The sequence below is a fragment of the Pseudochaenichthys georgianus genome, chromosome 2, assembly GCF_902827115.2.
Source record: "Pseudochaenichthys georgianus chromosome 2, fPseGeo1.2, whole genome shotgun sequence".
NCBI lineage: Eukaryota > Metazoa > Chordata > Actinopteri > Perciformes > Channichthyidae > Pseudochaenichthys > Pseudochaenichthys georgianus.
The window spans coordinates 9,768,492-9,782,196 of NC_047504.1; the positions used below are offsets into that span (position 1 = coordinate 9,768,492).

General features: G+C 47.6%; 1 protein-coding gene across 3 annotated transcripts in view; it reads right to left on the minus strand.

The window, feature by feature from the left end:
- nrp2a (neuropilin 2a) overlaps window positions 1-12,140 on the minus strand; it is a 54,234-nt gene extending 42,094 nt beyond the window's left edge. For all 3 annotated transcript variants that reach the window (XM_034100538.2, XM_034100529.2, XM_034100548.2), the window contains exons 1-2: window positions 11,430-12,140; window positions 3,397-3,574 (exon numbers count right to left, since the gene is read on the minus strand). In XM_034100538.2, the coding sequence (XP_033956429.1) occupies window positions 3,397-3,574; window positions 11,430-11,505 (254 nt within the window). In that variant the 5' untranslated portion in view covers window positions 11,506-12,140. The remainder of the gene's footprint in view (window positions 1-3,396; window positions 3,575-11,429) is intronic.
- Window positions 12,141-13,705: the final 1,565 nt, after the last annotated feature.

Below are 13,705 nucleotides of genomic sequence, written 5' to 3' on the forward strand. Positions count from 1 at the left end.
ACCCTTTTATTTATATTAGGTCTTAAAGTTTTTGCATAAATTAGGGCGTGGTCACGTTGATGGACGTACATGCCTCACTGTCAGCTAACAGCAACTTGTCCACTCTGCTAGGCTACAACCATAGAGGCTACAACGTTAGTTAGTCATAGTACTGTACTTAACCCTTTAGCTTTAGCCGTGTTCGTGGTGATTGTGCCTTTTAGGGAATATTGTTACATATACCAGACAATTAAAATGTCGTGCTGTGCGCTTGAATGTACGAACAGAACTTCCAAGAAGTCTAAAATGATAATATTATACATGTTAACCCCGTTCGCAGGTGTTTGTGTGCTTGGTAGCTTAGCTTGTTACTTATTAGCCAGCTAAGGACGTAACCCTTTATGCATACATATACATTTTAGTTTATGATTCAGCCTTGGGTAAGACTTTTATAGTCTATGGCTATGACGTCCATAATGCTAAACGGGAGCAAATGTTAATAGGGGACCGAATTATCCCAGTGGTGGCCGCCGGAGCTAACGGAGCCGCAGGGGGCTAGCTCCAGCCGGCGTCCCGGAGCTAGCCCACTGCGGCTCCGTTAGGTCCGGGCGGTGGAGTCCGTCTTTTCTCAACGTGTGAATGACGAGCATTAAGAATAACAAAATATAGCTAATTCTCTTGCAGATTGTCTCATTTGATTATGAATGTAACGTTTATATAGGGGAACTACACTGTTAGCAGTAACTTGGTATGCATGTGTTTCATGTTAGCTTAGCTTCTTAGCCTGAGCTAGCTCTGTTTACTTCCAGTTCGGAGGCAGCAGGTCCCGCCTCGGCTCCGCCTCTTTGCCCTTATTTGGAGCAGGCGGGATTAGACTCTGACTTCACAGTCGAGCCGTAAGTGGCCGACTCCGCCTACTAAGGGCTTCACGGCAACTCTGCAGAGTCCTATGGGTGACGTCACGGACACTACGTCCATTTATATATACAGTCTATGGTCTGAACCCACTGAGGGAAATCAGCAGCTGGCTGGGGGTATTAGCTGCAGCAGACCCCTCGTCTGGGCTGACCAAGCTCTTTCCTCCGTTGTATACGTGCCTACAGGGCCCAAGGGGATATGAGAGCTCTTACACAGACAGGTCGCATGCCTAAGTGTCTACGTGCATGTGTTTTTGAAGCGAAACCACTGGAAACATGTGTCCTTTTACAATCTTTGTGACCATAGTATTGTATATTTTCCAGCAGTACAGGACACGTAGCTCTGCAGGTAACACACAGCTCGGGTTGCTCTGCAGTCCCAGCTGTCATGCAGATTCTCAGGCTTGACCAAGATGGCGAGCCCTCCACCTCTGCAGCCCCCCGGCCCTCGCAGAGCACCGTGAAAACATGCAGACATCTCTGTGCCCTCACACAGCCGTGCCTAATCAAACAGGCAAGGAAAGGAAGCTACCCATAACGCTGCTACAAGGCTTGATCAATCCCGGTAAAAAGCATAGCACAGGACATGAGGGCAGGAGTATCGAGCTGTACTTTGACTTTTTCCACTTATTTCTGCTGCGCCCCAAAGGGAAATGCCTCTTCCATGAAACACAGAAGGGCAAACACATTAGTGTTCGAGGTTATAAACAAATGTTGCCGTGATCCGTTTCCCCTCTAATGGGCCTTCAACACGTGGGTTATCACAAGGAGAATGGATGTAGAGAAGAGGAGCTATACTCGCTCACATGCTTGCAGAGTTACTCACACGCCTTTTGACCACCCACGCTCACTGACTCTCACACACACACTCATACGAGGGCAGATTGGGAGGGAGTGTGTGTGAGAGGGCAGGCAAAGGCCTCAGTTCCTCCAGGCAAGTGTAAAAAAAACATTGCAATAAAAGTGTCTGTGGAGAGGAGAAAATAGGAGCCATTTCAGTTTCTCCTCCTCCTCCTGCCGCATGCCTTAGGCTGTGAGAGACTCCACACACTGCTTATCGCCAGCTGAGCTCTCCATACACAGGAAGTCCAGTGAGCCGCCGTGTTAACACTGTGACGCTGGTGTAAAAGCGTTTATTATTACTGAGAAACGTATTGCGAAAGGGGGATAATTATGCAACGGTTTGACAAAAGCGACAGGAGACACAAAGCGGAGACATCAAAATAACATTCTCCGGCTCGATGCGGCAAGACACAACTGCGCGAATAGAATCGACAATCATTACAAAACCCTTTCACTGACGCCGCCATTGATGTGCCCGTGAAAGGTGCTTCTTCTGCCTGCCACACAAAGTGCTTTGTCAGTGAACAATGCAAAAACACTCGTGTAGGATTATTAATTCTTCGATTTACAGAGAGAAGAAAGGACTGGGGGATAAAATAGTCGTAATTGCAGCGACCAAATCTTCTGTGTTCACTTTAAGCAGACGCAAAGGTCTTAAAGTGGGGGTATTTTGTAACATTTCCGCTGACTCGGTTGTTTAAAAGTAGATTAAACAGAGGAGACTTCGACTTCTTCCTCGTTCCTCTGAGGTCAAAGACAATAGGAGATCATATGATTTGGATTGTTCATGTCTCTGAGAAAGGAAACTGACTAACAGCTGGGCTAAATTATTTCCTGCTCCTTCCTCTCTCTGTTCATAAAATCATGATGTATTTCTTTCATCCGGTCCAATCCTTCTGATACAGTTTTGAGAAAGGCAGAAAAGGCTTTAAGACAAACAAAAAAACGTGTTCAAGCCTCCAAGCTGAATGAAACAGGAGGTACGGCGTCACGAGTCACCAATGGATGAAACACATGGACTAATTACGAATCATTCTTTCCATTCACTGTCTATTTTTGATGAGCTTATCTGTGTCTACCGTCGTGCAAATGAGAAGTGGAAACATGCACATTTCGGCTTCTTTTTACCGTGGAGGCTCTGTGCAGCTGATGTGCCCTTGAGCAAGGAATTTAATGCAGGAATTTGCTCAGCAGAAGCCTTTAAAGAGGTCAGTGGTTGCACTGGGCAGCATCCAGGAAGTAATGTGTTTAATGGTGTGAATGTGAGAAAAGAAGGCACTGAAAGTGCCCATTCTCTCCTGAAATAATTATTTCACGAAAAGAAAACCCGCAGTCCACTTAATGGTCTGCAGGAAGCTTGGATCAACAATTATAATTTCCTTTGCAATTGACCTGTTGTGGTCGAAATGTTTCCACAACTTGGGACGGAGCCAACCCACTGGCTGTGAATTATAATAAGATGTTAATAAGGTGTGCTTCGACAGGAAATGACTTATTTGGGATGCAAATTCTTCTGCAGCATACTAATGAAAAAGTCAACACGAATCACCATTCATCCAGAATAATAAGTGCTATTTGTAAAAGCAATTTGACTCTGCTAGAAGAGAGTTTCAGACATCAATATGACATCTCCAAAAAGCCGCCCCTCCCGTCTTACTTGCAGTCCAGCCTCTCGATTTCAAAGTGCGGGTTGAAGTTGAGGACGATGCGCTGCGAGGGCTCCGGCACCGTGATGATCCAGTGACAGTTCTGGTGAGGGGGGTACTCCAGAGGGTAACCAGGGGAGGTGATGTAACCCGCCTCGGTGGCATCGTACACGCCTCCACACGCTGGCACTGAAGGAGAGAGAAAGGATGGAGAAAGGAGGGGGAACAGTTATTGATGGTAAAAGACATGAAATCCAGATTTGATGCATTTCTACAGCATTCAACCATCTGCTCCCTATACCAGTGACTCAGAGGACCCTCCTTCATTTGCCTTCCCTGTATGAAGATGTGATGAGCAACAAATGAACAGTAAAACAAAGGAAGCAATTTCGGCTGTCAGTTTGGAGGAAATTGGAAAAACTTCTCCATTGTGGATTCTCAATGCGAGCTATTAAAACAATAAAAGATCATCAACGCTGCATTTGGTGAGCGTACACACATGGAGGAAACACAGAGGCTTTTTTTCACTCTTCCACACCCAGGCTCTTATCTCTCCAGTTCCCCGTCGGGAGCGTTCACCAAGTGTAATTGTTGCTCCGGCAAGCCAATCTGCAAACATTAGGACACATTCCCTGATCCTATCACGCTCTCCCAGGAACAATAGCCTGCCAATGGCGTCGCTCGGCAGGCTGAGACAGGAAATGACACGCAGACGGCTTGTCTAGCGGGGTTCTGGGGTCACAGCGACTCTGTAATGAGAAGCTCAGGCAGCAACAAAGGCCCTTTTCTCCGCCTGCGCCCTGACAGCTAGGCGGCTCGCGCGCTTCACGTTATCTCCCATAAACACGCCAAACACATAAACTCACATGCACGTACAAAGGGAACATGTATATGGGTGTTTTGCATGCACACCAACAGACACACACATAGCATTGTGCACAATCTTTTATTACTCTTGCATTGCAATAGATTTGCCGGCATTATTATTCTTCACGGAGCCAAAGGCGCAACGTGTTCTCCATGACAACAGCGTGGAGGTAGGGGGGGTTTGGCTCTCTACCGCCTGCTGTATGTGTGTGTGCACCGTGGGGATATCAATGTAATGAACTTTGTGATATTGAACTCAAAGAGACAAATGTTTTCTTAATATTGTAGCTGGCGTGCCACGAGGGCATCGCCAACAGGCTACCGGAAGCTAGCACTGCGCTAACAAACACTGGGCTAACCATGGAGCCGCTGAGATGCATACTCTTGACATAAATGGGTTGATATTCTTGCCTGTTTCTTTCAAATTCCTGTGAAAGCATCAATAAAGGAAGCGGGAAATAAAGAAAAAAACACACCAAAGGTTTGAAGTGTAATAGACCCTTCAAGTGTTGACATTTCCACCGCCTATTGTGCTTAAAAGGCACACTTAAGATTCTCTGACATTTGATAGAGCTGCGATGGCTTCCTTACTTTGTTGCTGTAGAGGAGCGATGCCCACGCTCGGCTGCCAGTGATTTCATGCGAGTGCACGACTCCAGCCGCCCACATGCACACACACACATTTGTACAACGTTACACAAATGTGCAACACACACAAGTTGTAGCTACGCGTGCACATGGGAAGGCTCGTACAGTACTGGGATGCGTGCTTAAACGCACGCCCACGCTTTTATACACAAACACGCGCACACACATCCCGGCTCCATGTTCAAACGGCCACCCACGCACGCACACACACACACACACACACACACACACACACACACACACACACACACACACACAAACAAACAGAGGGCCTGTCAATCACACAGAGGTGGGAGAAACAGCTAACTGAAACATTTCAAAAAAGATAGCAGGGATGGAAAAGAATGACAGAGACAGACAGAAGCCACACACACACACACACACACACATATCACTTTATCTGCTGCCGATGTGCAGACAGTCATTGTTGAGAGGCCTATGGAGGGACCGGTGTGCAGGAGGCTATCGGCGCGCAGAGCCTCGCCAGATTAAGCCGTTTGGGGAGAAACCTGCAGCCTCAACACTTTTTTTCCCTGAGCTGCCCATTCAATGGCCTCCGAGAAGGATGAAGAGGAGGGGGGGGGAGGGAAGGAGGGGGGGAGGAGGGAGGAGGGGGGATTACGGCAGGGTGGAAAATGAAAGGAGCGGATGAAAGTGGAGGATTGAGAAGGAGGAGAGGCGATGGATAAAAGATGGATTGAGGAGGAAAGGGGAAGATTGATCGTACGGGCAGGCGGGTGACGGCGGCGGTGGTGGGGGGGGGGGTGATGTGCGATGGGGGGGAGTGAGAGGACCGAGGAGGGGAGAGAGTGGACGAGTGACAGGCGGAGAGAGAGAGAAGGAGGCGACAAAAGGGAAGGAGAAATACAGATGGTGAGGAAGAGAGAGAAAGATACGATGAGTAAGGGAAGTGATGGAGTGAAGGGTGTGTGTGTGTGTGTGTGTGTGTGTGTGTGTGTGTGTGTGTGTGTGTGTGTGTGTGTGTGTGGGTGTGGGTGTGGGTGTGGGTGGGTGTGGGTGTGTGTGGTTGCGCGCAGAGAGCCTGACGAGCCTCATTAAGACATGCCTGCTATCCAGCGGCTCCCTGTAGACACTGACCCCACTGGGAACCCTCTGTCAGTCAGCTCACACACACACTAGCCCTGGCACTGTGTGTGTGTGTGTGTGTGTGTGTGTGTGTGTGTGTGTGTGTGTGTGTGTGTGTGTGTGTGTGTGTGTGTGTGTGTGTGTGTGTGTGTGTGTGTGTGTGTGTGTGTGTGTGTGTGTGTGTGTGTGTGTGTGTGTGTGTTTGCTGCTGCTGGGAAAAAATAAAGATTGATGGGGATGCAGCAGCCTCCATATACATCTGATGACAAATATGTGTTTTTTCCTAATTGCTTTAATATCCGTTGCAATTAGTGAGTACAAAATATGCGTGTGTGTGTGTGTGTGTGTGTGTGTGTGTGTGTGTGTGTGTGTGTGTGTGTGTGTGTGTGTGTGAGAGAGCAGAACTTGTGTTGGAGGACCAACACGGGGGAAGCACTCAGGATCTGCCGGTGAGCTTCATGAATTACACTGTCTCTTCTGCTCCAGGAGCCAATCTGTCTACACACAAGTGCCACATATGTTTCTACCATGCTGCAAACAAATCCCCATTACAGTCACAACAATGTCACTGCTGTGTGTGTGAGTGTGTGTGTACTATGTTTTAATAGTGTGTATGAAGTTTGTCATAAATGTGTGTGCGTGCCTCATCCAGTGTGTCAATCAAATGAAGTCAAATCTGTATGTGTGTGCAGTTTCTAGTCTCTCCAGATCAAGTCAAACCCCGAGACGTCTTTTCCCCCGCTGTGAGTGCCTTTATCTTCATTATCTGGGTAAATGTGCATATGTCTGCATGTCTTAGCTCACGTCGTGTGTGTGTGTGCGTGTGCGTGTGCGTGTGTGTGTGTGTGTGTGTGTGTGTGTGTGTGTGTGTGTGTGTGTGTGCCAGCCGCGCTCTAATTTCTACTAGCCCGCCTTATCGGGGGAAGTATGGCGTCACGCTCCAGGATAAGCTGTGTGAGGAGAGGCTGATAAATCCCTCCATCATTCCTAGTGTCTCGTTGCCCCCCCCCCCTTCCTTAATTAAAAAAGTGCTATCGCCCAGAGTGAGGGAATGAGAGGGGAGAGTGGGCAGCACTCATCCATTCAGTCAGGAGCAGGGGTTGTCTCTGCGACTCGCTTTTAATCTCACCCATTCCACACTAGACTGGACCCAAGGAGAGGGAGAGGATGAGGAGGAGGGAGGAAGAAAAGAGCTGCACTCTGTTCCCCCGGTGCTCTCACACCTTCATGCTGAGGCAGAAGGATGCTACTCTGGGGATTAGACACAGTGTGTGAGCAGTCATAGTGGCAGAGGGTGTGTGAGAGTTTTAAATTCTATAAACAATTAAATATCCTCAATAAGGTGGTTGTACACTTTCTGGGAGAATTTGTTTTCCATACTTGGAAATGGTGGTATGTGTGTTTAAGTCACAAACTACACAAAACAACAAAGGCCAAAAATATCTGATTGTTATTTCAAAATTGAATTGTATTCTCTATTTTTAATCCTTTCCAATAAAAGTGCACAACTGCTTATAAGCCAGATATTTTAACCCTGGCTCATATTTATATATATATTTGCGACAATTGCTACGAAATATCTTATAAAAACAACTTTCTCTAACAGATATATAACCTGATGTTTAAGATCGATTCTCCCTTTTCTTCCAGATGAAACAAAAAAGAGACACTCAACAACAACCAGCCCGGAAATGCAACATCCACAAACAATAGCTCTTTGTTAAACTGTGCTTAATGCGTTTAAGTAAGGATTAACTACCTTTAGGAAAGTAACAAAAGCTACATGAAAGTACGACAATATCCCCAAATCCCCCTTTCCTCTCCTGCTCCCTCCCTAACAGGATAAGTGCTCCATGCTAATCATCTATGCTGGCCATCCTGATCAATGGATCAATGCAGTAAACAGATGGCTGCTGGGGCCTGCAGGGGGCTAATGGTGAGGGTCTAATCCGAAACACTACCTGCCTGCAGTTTCTCCGTCTCCCTGGTGCTCTGCTTTGTCTCCGTGCGGCAGCCGGAGCACTTTTCACAAAACATCTCCCCGTCTACAGAGGAGAACCTGAGCCTCCACCGGTCGAGGGAGAGCCGTGAAGAATTGAGCTTTGCTGCGGGAGTCTTGGTGATTTGCTGCTACCCTTTAGCCCCCACCTCACACCGTGTTACCTTTCAGTGGTGCCGAACAAAAACCTTTCTGGGGGAATTGCAGTTCTTATTTAATTCACACCCTTTCCTCTTTAACCCCACGTGTGACTTACAGTCAATTTGAAACGCTTTCCTCCTGACAATGCTAACCCCCTTTCAGCTCCCATCTAAAGCCGTCCCTGAGCCCCCGTTAAGAGCCCCCTGTGCGGCTAATGCGACAGAGTGAAAGACCAGGCTCTGTTTTATTTATGGTGTCTTGTTTTTAATTTCACCCCCAGTGCGGTGGGCTGTTTCAGGGCTTTTGCACGAGCCTGTGACTCTCATACCTAGGGCTGCTCGATTATGGCAAAAATCATAATCGCGATTATTTGGGTCAATAATTGTAATTGCGATTATTAAATGCGATTATTCATTGACTTTGAAAACATCCATTTATTGGAGAAAAAAAATGTCAACAGTATGTTTTTAACAGTTGATTACCCTGAACTTTAAGTTTAACTCAATTGAAAACCCCAAAAAAAAAAGAATTATATAAAAAAAAAAGTAATATTAAAAAAATAATCGTTTTATTTCGATTACGTTCTTTTCGTAATCGCGATTAAAATACGATTAATTGAGCAGCCCTATACCTGACTGCTATTGAACGGGCCGCTCCGTGTTGTCTTCGGCTATGAATGCTAATAGGTGACCTTGTTCGTCGCGGCTGATACCTCTGAGGCTGGGGCAGATTAAAACACCGGGAAATGCAAAGAATTGAAGGGCGCCGTGTCGAGGGAGAAAAAAGGCGAAGTGGAAAACAAATAAAAAAAATTAACACAGACAAAGAAGGAAGATAAAAATGAGCCAGGAGAACACATGTGGAAAATAAATGATTACATTTGTGGAAATCCAACTCTGGGAGAAGTCGATAGGTAGAGAGGATGCACAGCCGCCCGTCAATAAACATGCAAATGAGCTGCTTAATGGCCTGCATATGAACGCGTGTGCTGAGGAGTAATTGATGCACATGTCACTGAGTCAAACTATTGTGATTACAGTACAAGTGGATTAGAAGCCTCTCTGTTTGGGTATTAGGATTGCAGAAAATAGGTCTGGAGAAATGAAAAGGGGAGGAGGCACCAGCAGGGGCCACAATGGGAAATCTTTCATGGGTCATTTACCTCTACACTTCTCGCAGAGATGCCTCAGCCATGCATCCTTTTTGCTCCAAAACATTTTAATGGAAACCTTTTCTGCCACTGGAAATGTACCAAGCAGCTCCAACCAGATGGAGTCGATCATCAAAAGCTCCGATATGTTTCACAAGGGCATCATTTTAAAACACTTATTGTATTTCCCTTTAGCTGCGTCACACAGGACCAGGGTCACTTTATAAACCCCTTAACGCTTTCTGTTCCCTAGTCCGGTGACATTTTAACTCTTTGACCCCTGGACGCTTTGATGTTGCCCTCTCCTCACTCTGATGCACAATCCACCCCCCATAAATCCTCTTCTTTCTTGTTCCTGGTGGATGGTCACTTTTCTGTGCCTTACAGCTTTGCATCTGCCTCCCATTCTTCCCTGCAGTCCCTGTCCCCTCACATCTCTCTCTGAACCTCCCTGTTTCTGTCTCCCTTGTGTTCTCCTTCAGCCTCTCTTCCCTCTGGCGTCTGTGTGTAATGTGGCTCTGGAGGGGAGCGGGAGGCAGGGGCATGCGGTGCAGTGTCTTGGCAGGGGAAAGGGAGAGAGAGAGGGGATCTAGCTTCTTGCTTGCCTGATGGCTGCCAAGAGGCCCACATCTGTGTCTGATCAAGGGGTACAGGCAGCTAGTAAAACACACACACACACACACACACACACACACACACACACACACACACACACACACAGAGAGAAATGCAGAGCGACTGTCCTATTTAAAACAAGTAGCCTAAACAAGAGGACGAGCCCATGTGCAGTGGACAGAGCCGCAGTGAAACCAGCGGGTGGTGTTGTGAAGCCCAACCGTCATCATGGGACTATGAACAGCTCGTCAACCCGCATGGAGAAAGGGAACTACAGCCACATGTAGACTATAGACATATATACATATCTATACATCTTATTCTGTATACTCAATGTAATAGACAACGATGTCACAAACAAATATTATATTAAAACCTATAATTGTTCTCCATTGTTGCTAAGATCCCAGTTCATATGTGCGTCGACATTATCTGGAGTGAAACCACCTTAAAAGCATCAACAATGCTAGGTACTCCCTGAGCCAAAGACCATGTGTCATCCCACCATTGGCGTCACTCCTCAGTGTGGTGAGCCTATACACGCACACACTTCTGCTGACTTGATAAAGCAACAACCTCTCCTTATTATTAAAACAATTATTATTAGATCAAGCCAGCAGATGGAAGTCCGGGCTCCCTGGCGTTAAATCCACATTTAATGAGGCTTCGAAATACATTTGGCGCTGTTACAACGAACGCTTCGTTCTCTCTGAATCCACTCGTTCGCCACAGTGTGTTACGGAGAGGAGTAGATTTGAGTTTCGAAGCAAGGCTCGGAAGCCCCGCCACCAGCTGCAGGGCTTCTCCTCCTGCACTATAATCGGCTTTCTTATTGTTATTTGATTGCGGGGAGCGCGCGGAGGTGGAGGTGACGGTGCACCAACCAGCAGCCGTGCCTCGCTCCACCCCGCACACACAACCCCAAGGAGGCAATGAAGGAGAGACTCGTGGTGCCTGATGAAGATAATAGTGGTGATTACAGTCCTATTAGAGCAATCCTAGGGTGGCACTGGAGCTTTTACGCACAGGTTCTTGGGCACTAATGTATACAATCGCTCAGCCTACGCCTACAATCTGCTTTCTCCCGGATGTGAAATATAATTTTAATCAGGGTTTGTTTATTTCCCTTGACGAATAATTAAATTGCATACAAACAAAACAAGGGGAAACTCGAGGTAAACAATGTGTTTGAATTGTTCATGCAGGGCTGGAGGTAGGCTCTATGCTGGGACAGATAGCTGTTTCCAATCTAAATATTTCATGCAAGCAACTTCTTTAGTTTTAGATGTGGAACAGCTGGCTTGGCACATAGGGCTGGCTCCTATGATAAACCCATATACAGAATAAATATAAAACAACTCTAAGCCCAATGCTTCCCACATTTACGGGAACATGAAGAAAGCGAGAGACACAATAATTAATAATGATGGAATAATAGGAAACACATGACAATATCTCTTCAAAAACAAATTATCTCCCAGATTCCCTAGATACATTTCATTCTCCTGTGTTTAGGTAAAGAAGTGACTCAAACTCACCCTCCTCTCCTCGGACTCTCAAAGCCAGGTGACACAATGCCATCAACAATCCAATCCATGATGACTCAAAATCCATCGTGGATGTTGCAGAAAGAGAGCTTTAAGTTTCTAATGTTTCCGATAACAATTCTGCTGCTCCTCCAACAAACAAAAAAAATCCACACCCCTGTATTAGACCAAAAAGGAATATTCCCACGGAGTCTATTAAACCATGGTGGAGCAAACTGTGTGCCAACTACATGTCATTGAAGACATCCAGAGATTTCTATCGGCACAGCTCCTTTAAAGTCTGTCCATTTAGCACAGCGAAGCCACTCATCCAAAACAAACTCCTTGATCGATACTGTGCGCTCCAGACCGCGGCTCCAGGGTGCGCCAAGTCCCGCCTGACAGGCTCCCAGTCCCCGTGTCTCCCTCTCTGCGTCCCCGCGTACTTTGCGCACACGAGGGTCGTCCTTGGTAATAGCAAGTCCTCCGTTACAGCTCTCAAAGCCTCAGTCCGAGGGTCAGACGCTGCTTTCCAGTGTCCCGGGATAATAAATAAGAAACGGTGTTGCGCTCTTGCTCTCCAAAAAGCCCGGTAGTCTCATGCCATCTCCCGCTGCAGCTCCTCTCTCTGCTGCTCCGTAACGCTCTGCGCTCTGCTCAGACTCCGGCGTGTGTCCTGTCGACGTGTATGGGAGGTGTGTGTGTGTAGTGTGTGTGTGTGTGAGAGAGAGTGATCGCGGTTTTGAGCTGAGCAGCTATCGCGTTACAGTCACGGCGCCTCGGCTCCGCCCCCTCCCGTTGGTCTCTGATTATAGGGAGGGAGAGAGAGAGAGCTCCCCCATTCCCTTTCTCTCACTCACACACCCCTTTCAGAAGATACCACAGATAGGAGCTCTGCCACAGATAAGCTCCAGATAAGATGTATTCTAATGGTGAAGCGGGGAGCTTCTCCTAAGGCTGCTTGCAAGGGAACATGAGGAGGAATCCCAGAAAGAGAGGAGCAGGGAGTGTCTGACGGTTTGGCCGCACAACTCCGCCACAAGACACATCCAAAGAGCAAGCCCTCAACTCAATGGAGGCAGAGCCCACCTCAGCCCTGCCCAGTCTCTGCCCTGCAATCTGCTCGCCTAAATACAGAGCGGGAGGCCGCGTAATGACACAGTACTGAGCCCAAAATAATCTGCAGCGGCCAGCCCTGCGCCCTGCCTCTGGCTTGTGTTACCTTGTAATGTAATGCACTGCGGCCTGGCCGTGTAATGAGGTACAGTGTGTGGCCGGCTTTATTTGGAACAGCTAGGTGCATTCCTACAGGTCAGGAGGAGGCGTCCTGTGCACTTTTCTATGTGTGCATGCTTTGTTTTGAGGGAAACAACATGAGCACGACATGATGGTGGGAGAAAACAAGCTTCTATCAACTCGCCTTATTGTCCCGTGACTAAACAAAGTCAACCAAAGAGCTCCGTGCCCTTGACAGAAGGTTGTATGACAGGTCGGGTTGTCACTAGACTCAACTGTCACCCCCCCCCCCCCCCCCGGGTTTACTAGATGCCATCAGCTTTTATACAGCCCTCCTAGCCCGCCTCTCACCCTAGGGTGCGCTGGCTGTCAGACGTCACTGCGATTGGCTAATCTGAGCCTCTGGGCGAGTGTCTGCACTGCCGTAAACCAGTTTGCCGCGTGCTGGAGTTGTTTAACGCTTTTCTGCGCCACTAGTGGTTATTGACGCGAAAGCATTGATTACACTTTCTGATGAGTGGTGGATTAACCCCCGCCATGACCCTTCACTGAGATAAAGAGAAAACACAGCCACTATAAAACCTTCAACAACACTGGGTCACTTCTTGCTCTGCTCTGCCCCCTCCCACTCCCCAGAGGTCATTTGATACTCCTCTTTCCCATTTGTCAACATCTCTGCCCCCACCGTCAGCTTTCAACCCCCCCCCCCCCCCCCCCCCCCCAAATATTGGGTCAACGCATGGCTAATGGAGGGCAACGGTGCACCGGAGAACCTGAGAAAGAGGCAGATGGGAATGTTGAGGGTGAATCGATCCCACGAGGGAATACATCCCGCAGCTATAAATAAACAGTTGTCTTCTTCTTGGAGTATCTCCGTAAAGCACCACTTTCTGTGCACATTCAGTCCTGTGGGCGATACTCACACTCGTTCACACATGGGCTCAACACGGATTTAGTAGCAGGGAGCTGGCAGGGTGAACTCTGTTTGATGTCCGGTCCGAATGATTCAGATATTTATGTTCTCACATGCAGCTCCGCAGGGCAATGTCTGG